At 44.9% G+C, this 22,333-nt stretch overlaps 1 protein-coding gene across 6 annotated transcripts in view; it reads right to left on the bottom strand.

Moving 5' to 3' along the window:
• Positions 1–19,727: 19,727 nt before the first annotated feature.
• The window catches only part of PIGG (phosphatidylinositol glycan anchor biosynthesis class G), a 132,119-nt gene continuing 129,513 nt past the window's right edge, over positions 19,728–22,333 (bottom strand). For all 6 annotated transcript variants that reach the window (XM_050944340.1, XM_050944337.1, XM_050944341.1 and 3 more), the window contains one exon: positions 19,728–22,094. In XM_050944340.1, coding sequence (XP_050800297.1) covers positions 21,869–22,094 — 226 coding nt within the window. In that variant the 3' untranslated portion in view covers positions 19,728–21,868. The remainder of the gene's footprint in view (positions 22,095–22,333) is intronic.

Below are 22,333 nucleotides of genomic sequence, written 5' to 3'. Positions count from 1 at the left end.
GTGAAGTATTAACTGTTCTCAGGTCTTGCCATACGAACACGGTTGGTCTTCAGGGGAACTGTTCATGGAAAGCACATAAGACGACACAGTGAGGGGTCCCTAAAGGGCAGTTTGCTCATAAGCATGAAAGCCTGAATTGACAACACAGTAAAAAATCCACTTCCATCAGTATTGTTCTTACACGGATCTCCTTTCCTGAACCACCACCATCCTGCTTCCAGGGCCGGCTCTAGCAATTTCGCCGCCCCAAGCAGGGCGGCACGCCGCAGGGGGAGCTCTGCCGCTTGCTGGTCCCGCGGCTCCAGTGGATCTCCTGCAGGTTTCCCTGCGGGGGGTCCGGTGGTCCCGCGGCTCCGGTGGAGCTGCTGCAGGCGTGTCTGTGGGAGGTCCACCGGAGCCGCGGGACCAGCGGACCGTCTGCAGCAGCTCCACCAGAGCTGCCTGCCGCCCTCCCAGCAACCGGCAGAGCGCCCCCCGCGGCATGCCGCCCCAACCACGCGCTTGGCGTGCTGTGGCCTGGAGCCAGCCCTGCCTGCTTCTTTTTCTCTTCCCAAGCCATCCTCCCAATCACACGCTTTGTATCCTTCTCCCTTGACATCTTAATGCTCTTACTCATACTTGAACTGGGCAAATCAAGCACAGCAAACCTATTTGCAAGTTATTTGTGAACAGACGTCAACCTTCTACTAAATTGGTCATTAGTCAATGACTGCTTTCTGCAAGCAAGGAATAGGCTGAAATGTCTCTATGGGCTTTGATCATTGCTTCAAGCATTAACTGCTCTTGAGTGGCTATTTGCTCTGTGCTCCCCTTGGTCACTGGTTTATGTCCCCAGACTGGATGACTCAAACCCAAAGTGCGTCCAACAAGCCCATGCAGATTCCTGCTGGTCTTCTCCATACTGCCTCTTATGTTTACAGTACTGCCCTTATTCCTCTTGGGAACTCACTTGTCTTTGCAAAGACTCTCTCTCTCTCTCTCTCTCTCTCTCTCTGTGTGCCATCAGGGATTAGACCTTCCAATATGCTGCAGCTGGATTCAGTCTGCCTGACTGAGGCCCCAACCCTGTGAACGCATGCAAGTACATCCTTCACCAGGGTTTCTCCATGTGCCTAAGGGTTTGCAGGGCTGGGGCCTTTGATTTTGGGATCCTTAGGACAGGGAACCTGTTTTCCACTTGGTATGTTCCACACTACTGAGAACAATTGTGCTCTAATTCTATTATTATTCAACAGCTACAAGCTCACATAAATGAGCCCGACAGTCACCTGATCAGATACATCGGCAAATTGCTGCAGCCTTTGCTGCCAGGGCTTAAAGAAATTCTAAGCAACACAGCATCAGACAAGAAAAGAACTTTAAGGATAGGGTTAAGAAGAGGGCTTGGTGTCTCGCCGCTCCCACGGACGTCACTGGTAAAACTCCTTTGGACTCACTGAGAGTGGAATTAGGCCAACATGCAGTGCATTAGAACACTCCATTCTAAAAATACACAAATGTTTGGTATTTGTATTTTATTTGAATGGTGTGTTTAAGAATAAATTAACGTTTCAAGAAAATTAACGGAACCAATGAAGAGCATTTTAATTTAAACATTCAGCAACATGTAAAACATTAACAGAGAAGCCAAGTTTCCTTTATACTTAGCAAGAGTTTTTTCAGTCACATGCAGAAATGAATTATATAATGCTTTGCATCAAACAAATAGGAACACTATGTGATCTCAGTGCCTTTGTTTTAGATAATTTACATTTGCTGCACTCCATACAAATGAGCACATTTACTGGAAACTGAGTGATTTCACGCTGCTAATCTACAATTGTATTATCAAAATTGTAGTCTTTAAATAACTTGTTTACACTACGCATGTTCTCTAGCTATACCATCTTGCGCTGTGACCACATCACTTCTTCCAAACACTCCGGCACGAAAGTGGGTTAGCACTTACATTGAAGGCTTCCAAGTAATTCAAGAAGAAATGCTGGCAGTTCAGCAGTTGGCATTGCTCTTCCCGTATCTGTCCGGATCCCATATCTGTGAAACATTGGCAGAGCACTCTGCTGTTGAAGGTGGATGAAAAATTTGTACCCTCTCTAGATGGTGTCTATGGGAGGGCTTTGGCTTCCTTGACCATGGGATGCTGTTCCAGGAAGGAGCACTGAAGGGAAGAGATGGGGTCCATGTGACCAAGAACAGGACACAAACTCACCAAACTAGTGAAAGGGGCTTTAAACTAGGTTCCAAAGGGGCAAGTGACAAAAGCCAATATAGGTAGGTATAAAAAGAGGTGACATTAATACAGGACTTTCTGTTGTGGGGGGAATGGAAAACTACAGTAGCATCACAGGAGCAACAAGAAGGAAATCATTGGAGAAATCTGCTCAACATAGTTATCTATATGCAAATGCAAGAAGTATGGGGAAAAAAAGGAAGAACTGGAAGTGTTAATACATAAGATAAATTATGACTCAGTTGGGATCACCGACACCCAGAGCATGGGGTTGCGTCCCTGACTATCTTGGCTAATAGCCATCGATGGACCTATCTTCCATGAACTTATCTAATACTTTTCTGAATCCAGTTACTGAAAGGAAGGAGTGAGAGCTAAGAATAAGGACAATGGACTTCGAAAAAGCAGTCTCCAAAAAACTCAGAACTGGTAGATATGGTCCCAAGCAAAGAAAATCTAAGGGGGAAAAAAAAGAGTTTGAGTGTGCTGTTTCTCAGCGAGTGTAAGAGTAAAAATGGTACAGGGGTGTGTAACTATCCCTACAGCAATATTAATTTCTCAGAGACAATATTAAAGACACAACAACAGAGTATCGCAATGCAAAGGAAAGACAGGAAGAATAGTAAGAGGCCAATATGGCTCCACCAGGAGCTCTTTAGTAACCTGAAAATCAAAAAAAGTGGAAACTGGCAAGGCTGAGTATAAAAGAACAGCACAAGCACGAAGGGATGAAATCAGACAGGCTAAGGCACAAAATGAGTTACACCTAGCAAGGTATGTAAAAGAAGAGGTTCTTTACCTTTCTCTTGCTCCTAATGTATTTAAAGAAAAGTAAGTCCTCTCCTTAGTGGGGAAAGAGATCTAATAGCTGATGACATCGAAAAGTCTGAGATGTTTAATGCCTGTTTTGCTTCAGGTCTTCACTAAAAAGGTTAATTGTGACCAGATACTTAACATCTAAAATCAACACAGGTGAAGAAGCATAAGCCAAAATCTGGAAAGAGCAGTTCAAAGAATATTTAAATCAGATACATGTATTCTGTTTGGCAGGGTCTGATGAAATTCATCCTAGGTACTTAAGGAACTAGCTGAAGCAATCTCTGAATTGTTAGCAATTATCTTCAAGAACTCAGGGAGGCTGGGTGAGGTCCCTGAAGACTGGAAAAGGGCAAACATAGTACCTATCTTTAAAAAGAGGAACAAAAAAGATCCAAATTCAGCCTAACTTCAATACCTGGAAAGATACTGGAACAAATTATTAAACAATAAGTTTATTATAAGCACCTCTTAGAGGAGAGTATGGTAATATGCAATAGCTAACATGGATTTGTCAAGAACAAATCATGCCAAACCAACCTAATTTCCTCCTTTGACAGGATTACTAATCTAGTGGATGGGGGAAGCTGTAGATGTGGTTACATCTTGATTTTAGTAAGGCTTTTGACAGTCCCACATGACATTCTCACAAGCAAACTAGGGAACTGTGGTCTAACTGAAATTACTGTAAGGTGGGTGGCACAACTGGTAGAAAGACCATACTCAGAGTAATCATCAATGCTTCACTTTCAGATGGAGAGGGCGTATCTACTAGAGTCCTGTAGGAGTCTGTCCTTGGTCCAGTACAAGTCAAGCTAGGAGGGGTTGTAAGCACTTTGGAGGACAGGATTAGAATTCAAAACAACCTTGAGAATTAGTCTAAAAATCAACAACATGAAATTCAATAAAGAAAAGTGCTAAATACTTCACTTAGGTATGAAAAATCAAATGCACAAATACAAAATGGGGAGTAGCTGCCTAGGTTGCAGTACTGATGAAAAGGGATCTGGGGGTTAGAGTGAATCACTAATTGAATATGAGTCAACAATGTGATGCAGTTGCAAAAAAGACTAATATTCTGGGGTATATTAAAAGGATTAACTCCTCTTGGATTAACAGGAGTGTTGTATGTAAAAGGGAAGGTACTTATTCCACTCTATTCAGCATTGGTGAGACCTCAGTTGGAGTCATGTGATCAGTTTTGGGGGCCACACTTCAGAAAAGATGTGGACAACTGGAGAGAGTCCAGAGGAGAGCAACAAAAATAATAAAAGGTTTGAAAAAACCAAGACTGAGGGAGGACCTAGTAACAGGCTTCAAATATGCTAAGGGATGTTATAAAAAAGGAAGTTGATTGATTGTTCTTCATGACCACTGAAGGTAGCAGTAATCAGCTTAATCTTCAGCAAAGGAGATTTATGTTAGATATTAGGAAAAACTCTCTAACTATAAGTGCAGTTAAACTCTGGAATAGGTTTCTAATCGAGATTGTGGAATACCCATCACTAGAGGTTTGTAAAAACAGGTTAGACAAACTGCTGTCAGATATAGTCTAGGTTTACCTGGATCTGCCTCAGGGGATTTAATAGAGAACCTCGAGGTCCCTTCCAGCCCTACATTTCTACATGTAATTATTCTGCTGCTTCCCATTCTGGTTTGAGCCTGACACAGTTTATTTCACTGGTGCCTGTCCTAAACAATCATGTAGTATTGCTGTATGCTGCTAAGCAGAGAAGGTTGAAGTAACCTCTTGGCTACCTCACAATCGTAGTTGGAGACCACACCAAAACAACTACACAACAAAAGACGTTAAGGCAAAGTTAAGGTTGCAGACACTGACAGTGCTTTGTGTGTGAGAGCAAGAAAATGAAAAATTCAGGACAAATAGGTTACTATTTCATCTCTCAAACATGGCACTTTAAAAGCTTTTCCCCATCCTATGTCAGCCAACTATCATCCCTTCCTTATGTGCAGAACGCTGAAAATGTGCATCATGCAATATTGGTTTTGTAGTTTGCTTCATACATACACATCTCCGATACAATCGATTGCTGGGCCCCCTCTTCAGAAAGTAGATGGTCTGCTGCAAGTAGCTCTAACATATAGGGTACTCCTTGAATAGGTTCTTCTAGAAAAGTTAATAAAATCAGATGAAAACATCAATCCACACGAGTAAGCTTGCCAGATCTCAGCGTTCACTTTAAGGCTAATGCTCGTCAGTCTCATTGAGCCTATCCTGAAGAAAATCAACCTGGTAGTCACTGGTTTTGGTTTACCTGTGTCTGATGAGGACATCCAGTCTAGATAACTTATTTCTCAGACTAGAGCATCACAAAATGCTGCCATTTTGTTCAAACAATTTTTGCCTACATGCAGCAATGGTTTCTAAGAGCTCTCTTCCCTGGGCCCTGCTCACTAGGAGAACCAAGATGAAAACCTTCCTGAACAGCAGCCACTTCTCTCCCTACTGCTATTGTTTTCTTGTTTCACTCTGTCCCTGTTCTTCACAGACGTTTTGGAGCATGAGCTTTCGTGGGTGAATACCCACTTCGTTGGATGCATGTAGTGGAAATTTCCAGGGGCAGGTATATATATGCAGGCAAGCCAGAGATAATTAGGTTAGTTCAGTCAGGGAGGATGAGGCCCTGTTCTAGCAGTTGAGGTGTGAAAACCAAGGGAGGAGAAACTGGTTTTGTAGTTGGCAAGCCATTCTCAGTCTTTGTTTAATCCTGAGCTGATGGTGTCAAATTTGCAGATGAACTGAAGCTCAGCAGTTTCTCTTTGAAGTCTGGACCTGAAGTTTTTTTGCTGCAGGATGGCCACCTTACGGTCTGCTATAGTGTGGCCAGGGAGGCTGAAGTGTTCTCCTACAGGTTTTTGTATATTGCCATTCCTACTATCTGATTTGTGTCCGTTTATCCTTTTCCGTAGAGACTGTCCAGTTTGGCCAATGTACATAGCAGAGGGGCATTGCTGGCATATATTACATAGGTGGACGTGCAGGAGAATGAACCGGTGATGCTGCGGCTGATCTGGTTAGGTCCTGTGATGGTGTCGCTGGTGTAGATATGTGGGCAGAGTTGGCATTGAGGTTTGTTGCATGGATTGGTTCCTGAGCTAGAGTTACTATGGTGCGGTGTGCAGTTACTGGTGAGAATATGTTTCAGGTTGGCAGGTTGCCTGTGGGCGAGGACTGGCCTGCCACCCAAGGCCTGTGAAAGTGTGGGATCGTTGTCCAGGGTGGCTTGTAGATCCCTGATGATGCGTTGGAGGGGTTTTAGCTGGGGACTGTATGTGATGGCCAGTGGAATCCTGTTGGTTTCTTTCTTGGGTTTGTCTTGCAGTAGGAGGCTTCTGGGTACACTTCTGGCTCTGTTGATCCGTTTCCTTATTTCCTCGTGCGGGTACTGTAGTTTTGAGAATGCTTGGTGGAGATTTTGTAGATGTTGGTCTCTTTCTGAGAGGTTAGAGCAGAGGCGATTGTACCTCAGTGCTTGGCTGTAGACAATGGATCGTGTGATGTGCCCGGGATGGAAGCTGGAGGCATGAAAGTAGGCATAGTGGTCGGTAGGTTTTCGGTATAGGGTGGTGTTAATGTGACCATCACTTATTTGCACCGTGGTGTCCAGGAAGTGGACCTCCTGTGTAGATTGGTCCAGGCTGAGGTTGATGGTGGGGTGGAAGCTGTTGAAATCGTGGTGGAATTTTTCCAGAGTCTCCTTCCCATGGGTCCAGATGATGAAGATGTCATCAATGTAGCGTAGGTAGAGAAGGGGCGTGAGTGGACGAGAGCCGAGGAAGCGTTGTTCCAGGTCGGCCATAAAAATATTGGCATATTGTGGGGCCATGTGGGTGCCCATAGCGGTGCCACTGATCTGGAGATATACATTGTCATCAAATTGGAAATAGTTGTGTCTGAGGATAAAGGCACAGAGCTCAGCTGTCAGTTGTGCTGTGGCATCATCAGGGATACTGTTCCTGACAGCTTGTATTCCATCTGTGTGTGGGATGTTCGTGTAGAGAGCCTCTACATCCATGGTGGCTAGGATGGTGTTTTCTGGAAGGTCACCAATGTATTGTAGTTTCCTCAGGAAATCAGTGGTGTCACGGAGATAGCTGGGAGTGCTGATGGCATAGGGTCTGAGTAGAGAGTCCACATATCCAGACAGTCCTTCAGTGTGAGTGCCAATGCCCGAGATGATGGGGCGTCCAGGATTGCCAGGTTTGTGGATCTGGGTAGTAGATAGAATAACCCTGGTCGGGGCTCTAAGGGTATGTTGATTTGCTCCGGTGTTAGTGTAGGGAGTGTCCTGAGTAGATGTTGCAGTTTCTTAGTGTATTCCTCAGTGGGAACTGAGGGAGGTGGCCTGTAGAATTTGGTGTTGGAGAGTTGTCTGGCGGCCTCCTTTTGGTAGTCAGACTTGTTCATGATGACAACAGCACCTCCTTTATCAGCCTCTTTGATGATAATGTCAGGGTGGTTTCTGAGGCTGTGGATGGCATTGTGTTCTGCACGACTTAGGTTATGAGGTTCAATCGCATCTGCTCTAATCCCTCAGACAGAGACCAACATCTACAAAATCTCCACCAAGCATTCTCAAAACTACAATACCCGCATGAGGAAATAAGGAAACAGATCAACAGAGCCAGAAGTGTACCCAGAAGCCTCCTACTGCAAGACAAACCCAAGAAAGAAACCAACAGGACTCCACTGGCCATCACATACAGTCCCCAGCTAAAACTCCTCCTATGCATCATCAGGGATCTACAAGCCATCCTGGACAACGATCCCACACTTTCACAGGCCTTGGGTGGCAGGCCAGTCCTTGCCCGCAGGCAACCTGCCAACCTGAAACATTCTCACCAGTAACTGCACACCGCACCATAGTAACTCTAGCTCAGGAACCAATCCATGCAACAAACCTCGATGCTAACTCTGCCCACATATCTACACCAGCGACACCATCACAGGACCTAACCAGATCAGCCACAGCATCACCAGTTCATTCACCTGCACGTCCACCAATGTAATATACGCCATCATATGCCAGCAATGCCCCTCTGCTATGTACATCGGCCAAACTGGACAGTCGCTACGGAAAAGGATAAACGGACACAAATCAGATAGTAGGAACGGCAATATACAAAAACCTGTAGGAGAACACTTCAACCTCCCTGGCCACAGTATAGCAGACCTTAAGGTGGCCATCCTGCAGCAAAAAAACTTCAGGATCAGACTTCAAAGAGTAACTGCTGAGCTTCAGTTCATCTGCAAATTTGACACCATCAGCTCAGGATTAAACAAAGACTGTGAATGGCTTGCCAACTACAAAACCAGTTTCTCCTCCCTTGGTTTTCACACCTCAACTGCTAGAACAGGGCCTCATCCTCCCTGACTGAACTAACCTCATTATCTCTAGCTTGCCTGCATATATATACCTGCCCCTGGAAATTTCCACTACATGCATCTGACGAAGTGGGTATTCACCCACGAAAGCTCATGCTCCTAAACGTCTGTTAGTCTATAAGGTGCCACAGCATTCTTTGCTGCTTTTACAGATCCAGACTAACACGGCTACCCTTCTGATACCTGTTCTTCACCTCACTTTCATCTTCTATAATTTGCTTTCCCCTCTTGCTCCTCTGACAGTTCTTTACACGTGTAACACCTGACACCCTTCTGAAGGGTCATTATGCTTCTCACAACACTTTCCTCAGCTCTCCATCTGCCCAAACCAGACTGCATAGAACCTTCTGGCTTACACATTCCATCCTCTTAAAGGGACATCCCTTGAAACCTTCTTCTTTCTGACGGAATAGCAGTATAGAGAAAAGTATTGCTTCATTTACAGTGTAGTCCTGTTATCACACTTAACTTACCTGCTGCATGTGTTTTGCAAGCCACACAATTTTGTACCCATTTACCATCACTCGTAGTCAGGAAAGACGCATGTCACCTCAACTACGTTCCTATAAAGTGCACCATACTGCAGTCTCCCTGCTGGTATGTTCATATTTGCTTGCACCGGTGCTCTGCTACTTGATAAGTTTCCCATTGGCTCAGAACCTAAGGTTTGGCTTCTTTGGCTACAGTCTCATGGGTATTGGTAGGAACCGGATTGGGAAACTGTGGAAGGGAATTTTATTTTATTTTATTTTTTTTTAAACATATAAAAGAAGGTGGAAATGAGCTAGCCAATTTCAGAATGTCATCATTAGAGGCACAAGCAATGGAATCTCTTACTGGGAAATCTTCAATACTCTTGTCCAGTATTTGATTTAATGAGGACATGAATAGCAGGGGGACAATAACCCCGCCCACCCCTGCATAAAGGCTGCCTGGTTGCAACAACACCTGGATGACATTTAGTAACTAGAGTAATGCTACCAGCAGTATCAAGTTACACAAGAAGTTTTAATTTATAACAGAATTCAGTTACTTCAGTCAATTCATGGTATTGGTTTAATTTTGAACCCACTGACACCAACAACTCTAGTCACATGAACACAGTAATGGCCACCCAGCAGCAGAGCCCAATGAAGGCAATCTGGGGTCCCCAGCCACACCAGAGTTTCAACCCTTGCACCATGGCCCCAGCTGGTACTTGAAGTGGCAATATCCTGGGTCCCCCCGTTCCTTCCCAGAGAGGCAAGGGCAGCTGTATGGGCCCCGTCCACCCTGACAGGATTGGCAGTAGGAACTCCCATTGATCAGGAGCAGCTGCGAAGGTCCCCTTTACCCCCTGGAGCAGCAGCATTGGCAGACATTCAGGCCCATTATGTCCCTCAGCAGCCAGGGTGTCTCTGCTTGTTTGGGGGTGCAGAAGCACAGGGCTCTGCCCTTCCTGCCTTGCAGAGATCTGTGCTGGGGGGCTAGCAAAGCCCCCACAGCAGTGGGTCATGGACTTAACATCCCATCAAGGCACATGGGGCTGTTCACACATCTCCCATCTACTGTTCCAGATTCTCTGCAGACGCTGTTACATTTCACTGTGTTGGTTACACTTGAATGCTTTTGAAGTAATGCTTGAAAACATGACTCGAGGTAGGAGCTTTGTTTTCAAAGCAGGTGGAGATTCTGAGGTCATCTCATGTTTTCAGAAGCCAGAGCCCTAGCCAAGAGCCTACTGTGTCCATGCCTTAATCCAGCCTTGCCCAGCAACATTAACAAGTTGTGAGTAAACTGAGCTCTCTAGCAGCATTGAACTAAGGGTAACAAATCAGATTTGCCAAACCAGTAAGTCTAATGCCTTCCCATTGGGGAACAGACCCTCAACCTTCCCCGAACACCCTACCAAATAAATGGTTTTTGCTGCATGCCTAGAAGGTTCTCAAGTCTGGTCTACTTCAAATCAAAGAGGGGACGCAAGGCCCTCATAGTGAATGTCCTGCCAGCAGCCCCCTCCCTTTTTTAATTGAAAAGGAGCTTTTTAGGGAAAACATCCCCTTAAATTCCACCTGGAGACCAATAAGGAGCCAGAGCAGACCCTGGCACCTGAGTGTCATGTGTTGTCGGGGAGATGCTCTACTCACAAAGAGCTGTGCCACTTTCTGCACCCGCTTCTGTCTCAAAAAATGGCAGTCTGGTTCACCACACTGCAATGGTTTAACCTTGAGGCGCTAAAGGGGTGAACAGTGGCAAGGTCGCATCTGAACAGAAAGGTCGCATCCTCAGGGCCAAGTGCAGATGATAAAAAAAAGATGACAGGGTTACAGCTGGAATATCCAGTAGCACAGCTGGGGTCCAAAACACACTACAATGGGTCTGTCTACACTACCACGGTAAGTTGACCTATGCTACGCAACTCCAGCTATGTGAATAATGTAGCTGGAGTCGACGTACTTTAGATCAAGTTACCGTCTACAATGCAGGGGGGCAATGGACTCCCATTGACTTACCTTACTCTTCTTGTCAGGGTGTGTGTGTGTGTGGCAGGGGTGTACAGGGGTCGACTGAAGAGTGATCTGCAGTCGATTTGGTGGGTCTTTACTAGACCTGCTAAATTGACCGCTGGTGGATCGATCTCAGAGCGTCGATCCCGGCTGTAGTGTAGACCTGCTCTAAGTTGCAAACTCTGGTGACCAATGGCAGACACTCCTTCAGAACTAGTGATATTATCTTGGCTATCTCCTCAGGCTGTTTTCCCCAACATCCCCTCCATATTTTCTGGGTTGAGCTATATATAGCCAGCACACTTGCATCCATGCCCCAATCTCAATTTGAGATTGGCTGGTGTGTTGAGCTGCATCCTTCTCCAAGCTGGATGAGTGGATGAGAAGCACACATTTGGGTGTCGTCAGCATACTGAAACACACCATAACCAATACCTCCTTACGAACCTCCCTCAGGACCCCATGTGCAGCTATGCTATTTTCCATGCTACAAAGGCATTTCTCTGTAAAACTATGAGAAAAGGATTCCAGGCTGCTCCACTGCTATTCTGACACTTGCTCTCCAAACTTCTGAGTACTGTGCATTTGAACAGCAACAAATCTCATGAACTTCAAGGTGACAGTTCAAAAGTCTCTCTCATTTTTCAAGCTGCTTTTTCTTAAAAAGAACCTCACCTTCTCTTGTTGAAGTGCTGCTACTATTCTTGTTCAGACCCTTCCAATGTCAAGTGCAGCAAAAAGTGGTGAAGCTGGAAAAACGTTCATTATGAAGTAGATTTGAGATAGGAAAGCGTACATTGTGTACATAAAGCAGTATGCACTCTGAGTCTGACCATTCATCTCTCCTATAGAGTGAACCTACTTCTGGAGCCCACTGTCATAAACAGATAGCTAAGGGTTAATGTCTCTTTCACCTGAAGCACCTGACCAGAGGACCAATCAGGAAACCGGATTTTTTCAACTTTGGGTGGAGGGAACTGAGTGTTTTTGGCTTTGTTTTCTGGCTGCCTGCTTTCTCTGAGCTTTGGAGAAGTAGTTCTACTTTCTAGTCTTCTGTTTCTAAGTGTAAGGACAAAGAGATCAGATAGTAAGTTCTATGGTTTCTTTTCTTTGGTATTTGCATGAATATAAGTGCTGGAGTGCTTTGATTTGTATTCTTTTGGAATAAGGCTGTTTATTCAATATTCTTTTAAGCAATTGACCCTGTGTTGTATCATCTAATACAGAGAGAACATGTGTACTTATTTTTCTTTCTTTTTATATAAAGCTTTCTTTTAAGACCTGTTGGAGTTTTTCTTTACTTCAGGGAAATTGAGTCTGTACTCACCAGGGAATTGGTGGGAGGAAGAAATCAGGGGAGATCGGTGTGTGTTGAATTGGCTAGCCTGATTTTGCATTCCCTCTGGGGGAATAGGAAAGTCCTTTTTGTTCCAGGACCGGGAACAGAAAGGGGGAGTCACTCTGTTTGGATTCACAGAGCTTGTGTCTGTGTATCTCTCCAGGAGCACCTGGAGGGGGGAAGGGAAAAAGGATTATTTCCCTTTGTTGTGAGACTCAAGGGATTTGGGTCTTGGGGTCCCCAGGGAAGGTTTTTCAGTGGGACCAGAGTGCCCCAAAACACTCTAAATTTTTGGGTGGTGGCAGCAAGTACCAGGTCCAAGCTGGTAACTAAGCTTGGAGGTTTTCATGCTAACCCCCATATTTTGGACGCTAAGGTCCAAATCTGGGACTAAGGTTATTACATGAGTGGCAGCTGGTGGGAGATAGACAGAACCCAGAAGCCAGTAGAAATATTATATTTTTCTTTTCTCTGCTAAGGGCTTTTTAGCAGAGAGAAGCAGTTGGTTTTAAAAGGGAACCAGAGAGAATTTTTTTTTTTCTGCTCTCTCTCGCAGTTTGTGGCTTGCATGTTAAGGGTCTTTTGTCATGCAATAGCCCTCCCATTAGGAGTCAAGTACCAGCACTTATAGGCATGCAAATAAAGTGGTTTTTCTGGTTTCCCTTCATTGAACATTAGCTAGAGAGAGAAAAGGAAAATTAGCTAAAGGCACTGTTGCTAGGCAGACTTCAGGAGGCAACAGAGAACCTGCAGTGCAGAAGATAAACACCGGAGGGCACCCCAACACAAGAAAACAGGAATCATGACTTCTAAGGCAAAAATTGACGCCGAAGAGCAAATCAAAGAAGCTGAACACAGGCGACAACTGGAAATAAAACAAAAAGAGATGGAGATGAAAGAAAGAGAAGAACAGATCAAAGAGGCAGCCTTCCAAAGAGAACAGGCAGCCCAAGAGGCAGCACACAAAAGAAAACTAGAAGAAGAAGAGGTGGCCCACCGCCGAGAAATGGAAAAGCACCAAAAAGAAATGGAAAAACAACAAAAAGAGAATGAAGAGAAGGAAAAACAGAGAAAACATGAACTGGAGTTGGCAAAAGCTGGGCTGCATGTGCCAGCCAACCCTAACAACCCGGCGCCCATTATTGCTCCACAGCACAGGAAATTTCCCACCTACAAGGCAGGTGATGACACCGAGGCCTTCTTGGAAAATTTTGAAAGAGCCTGTCTTGGGTACAGCATTCCCGAAGACCAGTACATGGTAGAATTGAGGTCACAGCTCAGTGGACCTTTAGCAGAGGTGGCAGCTGAAATGCCTAAGCACCAAATGAATGACTATAAACTTTTTCTAATCAAGGCCAGATACAGGATGGGGATAACCCCAGATCATGCCCGTCGGCGTTTCAGAAACCAAAAGTGGAAACCAGAGGAGTCATTTCCCAAACACGCCTACTACATTGCAAAAAACTATGAGGCCTGGCTAACAGGAAACAACATTCAAACCTTGGAAGAACTGAACCTCCTCATACAAATGGAGCAGTTCTTGGATGGTGTTCCTGAAGACATCACGCGGTACATACAAGATGGAAACCCCAAGAATATCGCTGAGGCGGGGGAGATTGGAGCCAAATGGATGGAACTGGCAGAAAGCAAAAAAGCTACTGTCAAGGGGAACGATTACCCCAGGGGGCACACAGACCATAAACCCTACCACCGAGGACAGCCAAAGACCCCACATACCACCCAAGTAAAGCCACAGATACCCTACCCTTCAACCTCACCAGTCTCCAGTAACTCACCTCGGCCCAGTGACCCATCAGATGGAAGATGCTTTAAGTGTAATGAACGGGGACATATCAAGGCCAACTGTCCCAAGAACACCATGCGAGTGCAATTCATTACACCACCATCACACCAAAGATCCCCAGGCCCGGATGCCTCTCAAATACCCTTGGAGCGAAGGGAAAATTTGAGAGTGGGCGGAAAGAAGGTTACTGCGTGGAGAGACACGGGGGCACAAGTGTCAGCTATCCACCAATCCTTCGTTGACCCCAAATTCATCAACCCAAAGGCCAAAGTTACAATTTACCCCTTCATGTCACAAGCTGTAGACTTGCCTACAGCTCAACTGCCTGTCCAGTACAAAGGCTGGTCAGGAATGTGGACTTTTGCAGTCTATGACAATTATCCTATCCCCATGCTACTGGGGGAAGACTTGGCCAACCAGGTGAGGCGGGCCAAGAGAGTGGGAATGGTTACACGTAGCCAAACCAGGCAAGCTTCCAGACCCATTCCTGTTCCTGAGCCGTCCACAGAGGCCCCGTCTGTGTTACCAGAGACCCAGACAGAGGTAGTGGACCCGGATTCCATGCCAACCACTGAAACAGCCACAGCACCTCCAGTCCCAGGCCCGGAACTGGAACAGCAACCAGCACCAGCAAGTGCAACCCCATCTTCAAACTCAACGCCAGAGGGCGCCAGCGAGCCAAAACTGGCAGAAGCACAAGACAGCCATACCCAAAAGGCTCAGCCAGAGCCTGAAATACCCTCAGGTGCACCAGCGGAGAGCGGTACACCAGCAACGGAAACAACCCCATCACCTACATCGCTTCCAGAGGGACCAAGCCCAAGTCCACAGTCTGAGGAAGAACTGGTGACCCCAGCCTCAAGGGAACAGTTCCAGGCTGAGCAGGAAGCGGATGACAGCCTTCAGAAAGCTTGGGCAGCGGCACGGAGCACCCCACCGCCTCTCAGCTCTTCTAATCGATCCCGGTTTGTTATAGACCAAGGACTTTTGTACAAGGAAATTCTTTCTGGTGGACACCGGGAAGAATGGCAGCCGCAAAAACAGTTGGTGGTTCCAACTAAGTACCGGGGGAAGCTCTTAAGCTTAGCCCATGATCATCCCAGTGGCCATGCTGGGGTGAACAGAACCAAGGACCGGTTGGGGAAGTCCTTCCACTGGGAGGGGATGGGCAAGGACGTTGCCAAGTATGTCCGGTCTTGTGAGGTATGCCAAAGAGTGGGAAAGCCTCAAGACCAGGTCAAGGCCCCTCTCCAGCCACTCCCCATAATTGAGGTCCCATTTCAGCGAGTAGCTGTGGATATTCTGGGCCCTTTCCCAAAAAAGACGCCCAGAGGAAAGCAGTACGTACTGACTTTAGTGGACTTTGCTACCCAATGGCCAGAAGCAGTCGCTCTAGGCAACACCAGGGCTAACACTGTGTGCCTGGCCCTAACAGACATCTTTGCCAGGGTAGGTTGGCCCTCCGACATCCTTACAGATTCAGGGTCTAATTTCCTGGCAGGGACCATGGAAAAACTGTGGGAAACTCATGGGGTGAATCACTTGGTTGCCACCCCGTACCACCATCAAACCAATGGCCTGGTTGAAAGGTTCAATGGAACTTTGGGGGCCATGATACGAAAATTCATCAACGAATTCTCCAATAATTGGGACCTAGTGTTGCAGCAGTTGCTGTTTGCCTACAGGGCTGTACCACATCCCAGTTTAGGGTTTTCACCATTTGAACTTGTGTATGGTCACGAGGTTAAGGGGCCATTACAGTTGGTAAAGCAGCAATGGGAGGGGTTTACGCCTTCTCCAGGAACTAACATTCTGGACTTTGTAAGCAACCTACAAAGCACCCTCCGACACTCTTTAGCCCTTGCTAGAGAGAATCTAAAGGATGCTCAGGAAGAGCAAAAGGCCTGGTATGACAGACATGCCAGAGATCGGTCCTTCAAGGTAGGAGACCAGGTTATGGTCTTGAAGGCGCAACAGGCCCATAAGATGGAAGCATCATGGGAAGGGCCCTTCACGGTCCAAGAGCGCCTGGGAGCTGTAAACTACCTCATAGCATTTCCCAATTCCTCACTAAAGCCTAAAGTGTACCATGTTAATTCTCTCAAGCCTTTCTATTCCAGAGACTTACAGGTTTGTCAGTTTACAGTCCAGGGAGATGATGCTGAGTGGCCTGACGGTGTCTACTACGACGGGAAAAAAGACGGTGGCGTGGAAGAGGTCAACCTCTCAACCACCCTGGAACGTCTGCAGCGGCAACAAATCAAGGAGCTGTGCACTAGCTTCGCCCCACTGTTCTCAGCCACCCCAGGACGGACTGAACGGGCATACCACTCCATTGATACAGGTAATGCTCACCCAATCAGAACCCCACCCTACCGAGTGTCTCCTCATGCCCAAGCCGCTATAGAACGGGAGATCCAGAACATGCTACAGATGGGTATAATCCGCTCATCTACCAGTGCATGGGCATCTCCAGTGGTTCTGGTACCCAAACCAGATGGGGAAATACGCTTTTGCGTGGACTACCGTAAGCTCAATGCTGTAACTCGTCCGGACAACTATCCAATGCCACGTACCGATGAGCTATTGGAAAAGTTGGGACGTGCCCAGTTCATCTCTACAATAGACTTAACCAAGGGGTACTGGCAAGTACCGCTAGATGAACCTGCCAAGGAGAGGTCAGCATTCGTCACCCATGCGGGGGTGTATGAATTCAATGTCCTTCCTTTCGGCCTTCGAAATGCACCCGCCACCTTCCTGAGGCTGGTAGATGGTCTACTAGCTGGACTGGGAGAATTTGCAGTTGCCTACCTCGATGATGTGGCCATTTTTTCAGACTCCTGGCCCGAACACCTACTACACCTGGAAAAGGTCTTTGAGCGCATCAGGCAGGCAGGACTAACTGTTAAGGCCAAAAAGTGTCAAATAGGCCAAAACAGAGTGACTTACCTGGGGCACCAGGTGGGTCGAGGAACCATAAACCCCCTACAGGCCAAGGTGGATGCTATCCAAAAGTGGCCTGTCCCAAAGTCAAAGAAGCAGGTCCAATCCTTCTTAGGCTTGGCCGGATACTACAGGCGATTTGTACCACACTACAGCCAAATCGCTGCCCCACTGACCGACCTGACCAAAAAGACCCAGCCAAATGCAGTTAAGTGGACTGATGAGTGTCAAAAGGCCTTTACCCAACTTAAGGCAATGCTCATGTCTGACCCTGTGCTCAGGGCCCCGGATTTTGACAAGCCATTCCTAGTAACCACGGATGCATCTGAGCGTGGTATAGGAGCAGTGCTCATGCAGGAAGCAACAGATCACAACTTCCATCCTGTCGTGTTTCTCAGCAAGAAACTGTCTGAGAGGGAAAGTCACTGGTCAGTCAGTGAAAAGGAATGCTATGCCATTGTGTACGCCCTGGAAAAGCTACGCCCATATGTTTGGGGACGGCGGTTCCAACTACAAACTGACCATGCTGCACTAAAGTGGCTTCATACTGCCAAGGGGAACAACAAGAAACTTCTTCGTTGGAGTTTAGCTCTCCAAGATTTTGATTTTGAAATTCAACACATTACAGGAGCTTCTAATAAAGTTGCTGATGCACTCTCCCGTGAGAGTTTCCCAGAATTCAGTAGTTAAAAAGTGTTCTTAAAATGTAGAAGTCTGTTAGTTATATACTTAGGAGTATATGTAAAGGTGTATGTGTTGTATTAATCTGTTTATTTTCAAGTTCTAGAAGGAAATCGCCGCCAGTGAGCTTCCCCACTGTCTGCAATTTGGGGGGCGTGTCATAAACAGATAGCTAAGGGTTAATGTCTCTTTCACCTGAAGCACCTGACCAGAGGACCAATCAGGAAACCGGATTTTTTCAACTTTGGGTGGAGGGAACTGAGTGTTTTTGGCTTTGTTTTCTGGCTGCCTGCTTTCTCTGAGCTTTGGAGAAGTAGTTCTACTTTCTAGTCTTCTGTTTCTAAGTGTAAGGACAAAGAGATCAGATAGTAAGTTCTATGGTTTCTTTTCTTTGGTATTTGCATGAATATAAGTGCTGGAGTGCTTTGATTTGTATTCTTTTGGAATAAGGCTGTTTATTCAATATTCTTTTAAGCAATTGACCCTGTGTTGTATCATCTAATACAGAGAGAACATGTGTACTTATTTTTCTTTCTTTTTATATAAAGCTTTCTTTTAAGACCTGTTGGAGTTTTTCTTTACTTCAGGGAAATTGAGTCTGTACTCACCAGGGAATTGGTGGGAGGAAGAAATCAGGGGAGATCGGTGTGTGTTGAATTGGCTAGCCTGATTTTGCATTCCCTCTGGGGGAATAGGAAAGTCCTTTTTGTTCCAGGACCGGGAACAGAAAGGGGGAGTCACTCTGTTTGGATTCACAGAGCTTGTGTCTGTGTATCTCTCCAGGAGCACCTGGAGGGGGGAAGGGAAAAAGGATTATTTCCCTTTGTTGTGAGACTCAAGGGATTTGGGTCTTGGGGTCCCCAGGGAAGGTTTTTCAGTGGGACCAGAGTGCCCCAAAACACTCTAAATTTTTGGGTGGTGGCAGCAAGTACCAGGTCCAAGCTGGTAACTAAGCTTGGAGGTTTTCATGCTAACCCCCATATTTTGGACGCTAAGGTCCAAATCTGGGACTAAGGTTATTACACCCACTTTTTTCCTTACTAGCTAGAAGCCATAAAACCAGAACTCAGGAAAAAGAAGGATACCACCATTTACCTATGCGTGATACTTTCTGAATTCATTTGCAGTGCCTATTCCCCTTGTTTAAACTCAAGCTTTGGGCCTAACTCCCCATTTCACCACACCAGCTCCATGTGGGTGGAACTCAATTCCAAGCACACCAGCAACAATATTTCATTTTAAAAACTTAAGAGTGAGAACCACAGCTCAAAAACTGAAGCCACCACATTTTCTTGCCATACAGCCAAAAATGAAGAGTTAGGGCCTGTGGATGGGTGATCAAAATGCCTCCTCTCACAGCTCAGGCCTGACAAGCCCAAACACCCTACTGTAATACGTAGAGTCGTTGTCCATCTGCTGCCCCTCAGTGTGACCTGCACACACTTCCACACTGTGTGGAGGCAATGCAACTGTGGGAGTTAGTGCTGGTCCAATCAAAATTTCTTTTTGCAAACTGCTGTTGACTATCATATCCTTCCAAGCTGAGCATGCCATATTACAGCGGTGTCATCTCTCATCTCACCGCCCACAAGGCCAAAGGAAGAGTTCCCAACATATGAGGATAAATTGCTTAGATTAGTATCTTCAGGCCAGAAGGGACTACTATGATCATTCAGTCTGACCTCCTGCAGAACAATCCATACAATTGCAATCAATAATTCCTGTAGTGGAGGATTTTAAATTGATTTGCTGGACCCCAGAGGCAGCTTCCCATATCTGTGTGTGTTAGCATTTCTCCCTCCACCCATCAGGCTCTAGGCCCCTGTAATTAGATCCTAGACTAAAATTAGGAAGTGTTGCTCAGGAATTTACCAAATATAGAAGATGGCAATAATCCCTATGCTGTTGCCAAGCAACAAATAACCAGAAAAATATTCGACCTGAGTATAAAGAGAATTCTCATTGTGCTATGTGCGTGTGAGACATTTTAGCAAATACAAAATACTTCCAATATTCAACACTTTGTAGTTAAAGCGTTTTTATTTAAGAAAGAGTATCCAGAAAATGAAAGTTTGCCCTAACACAGGTCACAATTAATGATGTTCAAGAGCCATCAGTTTCTTACGTAGTTTTCTCCAGCTGAACACCAGTTATAGAAGACCAACATTTTGAGATTGCCCATTCATAGAATTCACATTATCGTGATTAAAATAGGCCGTTGGCTCCTTTTGGTAACATAGATGCCATATACCAGAATAGATGTGGCCTCTTTCTGAACCTCACAGTGTCTGAAAGTTGAGATGAAGGTTATAAGCAACCCTAACAAATGGGCCATCAGCCTCAGGAGTGAATTACAGGTCTCAAAAGCATTTGTTTTCAAACGGATGCAGTACAAGAGGGTACATCATCTGTTAAACCCATCAATATACCTCTAATACATTTAACTGTGATACTGATTGTGATTATGTTACTACACAGGCCAGAGTGAGAGTTTAAAAAAAATATGGAAAGACTACTTAAATCTAGTATAGTTAACACTGATTTGTTTTCTTGATGATAGCTTGGAAAATGGCAAGATGTGCATTTACTGTGCCACATTCCCTGGGGGCATGTTGTGAGGTTTCAGGCTATCAGACAAGTGCATCCGGAGCATAAGTAGGGAATCTGACATCATAACATACCTTAGTGCTTGAAACTGACTCTATTAGCCTTTCCAATGCTCAAAGCTCTAATGCTTCTGTAATGTGTGAAAATCAAACAGGTTAAAATCTAATCATACATATTTAATAATAAGCAGCAACACATTCTAGAACTGAGCATTCAGACTCTGTAAAAGATTCATTACTTTGTCTGCCCTTAATGCTTCTTATTCATTGTGTGATGCTCAGGAAAAGGAATACAGAAGTCTCACACACTTAATCATGGCATTCCTCTACAGGATGGAATACTGCATTTATAGGGAAAAATGCATACATTAAGAAAACTGCTAGAAAAACTGACACTGAATTATTGCACAGAACCCACCCACTAGTTTGATGAAAAGGTTAAATATATACGGGGAAAAACACAAATATCAGTTAAAGAATATAAGATCTTGTAAGTTTCACCAAGAAATCCTGCATTATCTTGCAGTGACAATCTAAAAGGAAGGAAACTGTCATTCCACATTATGGTGACTGCAAAGTCAATCCCACACATTTACAGCATGTAAAATACACATTTCTCATTTCATAAATGCCTGCTAGGCACTGACATACGTATTTACACAAATCTGCAATTTCAAGGAACTCACGTTTATAGAATTACATATTATTTAATAGAACTGAAAATATTTAATATCACAGTGAGTTGTCAGGCTTCACTTATCAAAGTATCGACCAATGTAGGCTTGGCATTACATATTGCCTTCACCTAGTAACCTTCTCATTGTCAACCTCAAATATACATAAACAAGTAAGATTTGAACATTATTTGTTCCACACAATAGAAAAATAATATTCTTCAATTTACAAACACACCTTAATCTTATGACTAAAGTCCACAAGGTTACTTCAAACTAATGTTATTCCAGTTTATAATGGCTTTTGGGACTGTGGTTTTAATGAATTACCTTTAATATTTTATTGTCTAGCTAAAAGTAGCTGTATAAAGATTGTGCCACAAACCAGCAATTTTAGAATAACTGAAGAAATCTAAACTTAATGAGCACAGTTTTTCACCTAATTGAATGAGGACAGTCAAGTGTGTCCTCATTTAAAGCCCGATATCTCCCATTGATCGGGATCAGGCCCTTAACATTGAAGGCAATGGTGACACTGACAAAACACCAATAAGACTTCATTACTAAGGAAGTTCTTAATATCTGATGCCTCATTAAATAAGATGGTAGTGGCTGCAATGGTGAAGATGGTAAAGATCTGAGTTCTGAAATAACTGATATAGAATAAGGGAGCTGTAACTAATGATGAAAAGGTGGGTTTACTCTGATTAAACATTCTGAAACACAAACCTATTTAAATAAAACAAGCCTTTTATAACATACATGTTTTCCAACAAATGAAAGAATTAAATTTCACAGGATAATTTAAAACCATTATTTTCATTATACGACTCCAGTCTGTAGAGTACTGTGATGACAGCCTTTGGAACAATACATTCACTTTCAGTCGTGGATTTTCTGAGACCGGTTCTGATCCATCGCTGTAAAGAACAGGCAAACAGCAGCTGTGATGAATACACGCACTCCCTCATAAAGAAGTTTAGGTGAGAACACACTCCATATGAACAAGTGGTACCGTAGACCGGTTACCAAAATGATGTAGACTGTGACTGGAACCGAACATATCAGTGCATAGCAGAAACACCCATGAGCCATTGCTGCCGAATTCCTGTTAAAAGAAAAAAAAAGTTAATGTTCACGTATTATAGATTCCAAGATCAGAGGGATCATTTTAGCTATCTGGTATGACCTCCTTGTGTGACACAAGCCAAAGAACATCCCCTTCCAACTGCAAACTCAGAGCAGATACTTTAGAAAAACACCTTGTGGTGATTTAAAAATGGTCAGTGATGGAGAGTCCACCATGACCTTTGGTAAACTGTTCCAATGGTTAATTACTGTCACTGT

The sequence above is a fragment of the Gopherus flavomarginatus genome, chromosome 3, assembly GCF_025201925.1.
Source record: "Gopherus flavomarginatus isolate rGopFla2 chromosome 3, rGopFla2.mat.asm, whole genome shotgun sequence".
Lineage (NCBI taxonomy): Eukaryota > Metazoa > Chordata > Testudines > Testudinidae > Gopherus > Gopherus flavomarginatus.
The sequence above is the reverse complement of the archived record's forward strand: the minus strand, read 5'-3'. Positions and strand labels throughout refer to the sequence as shown.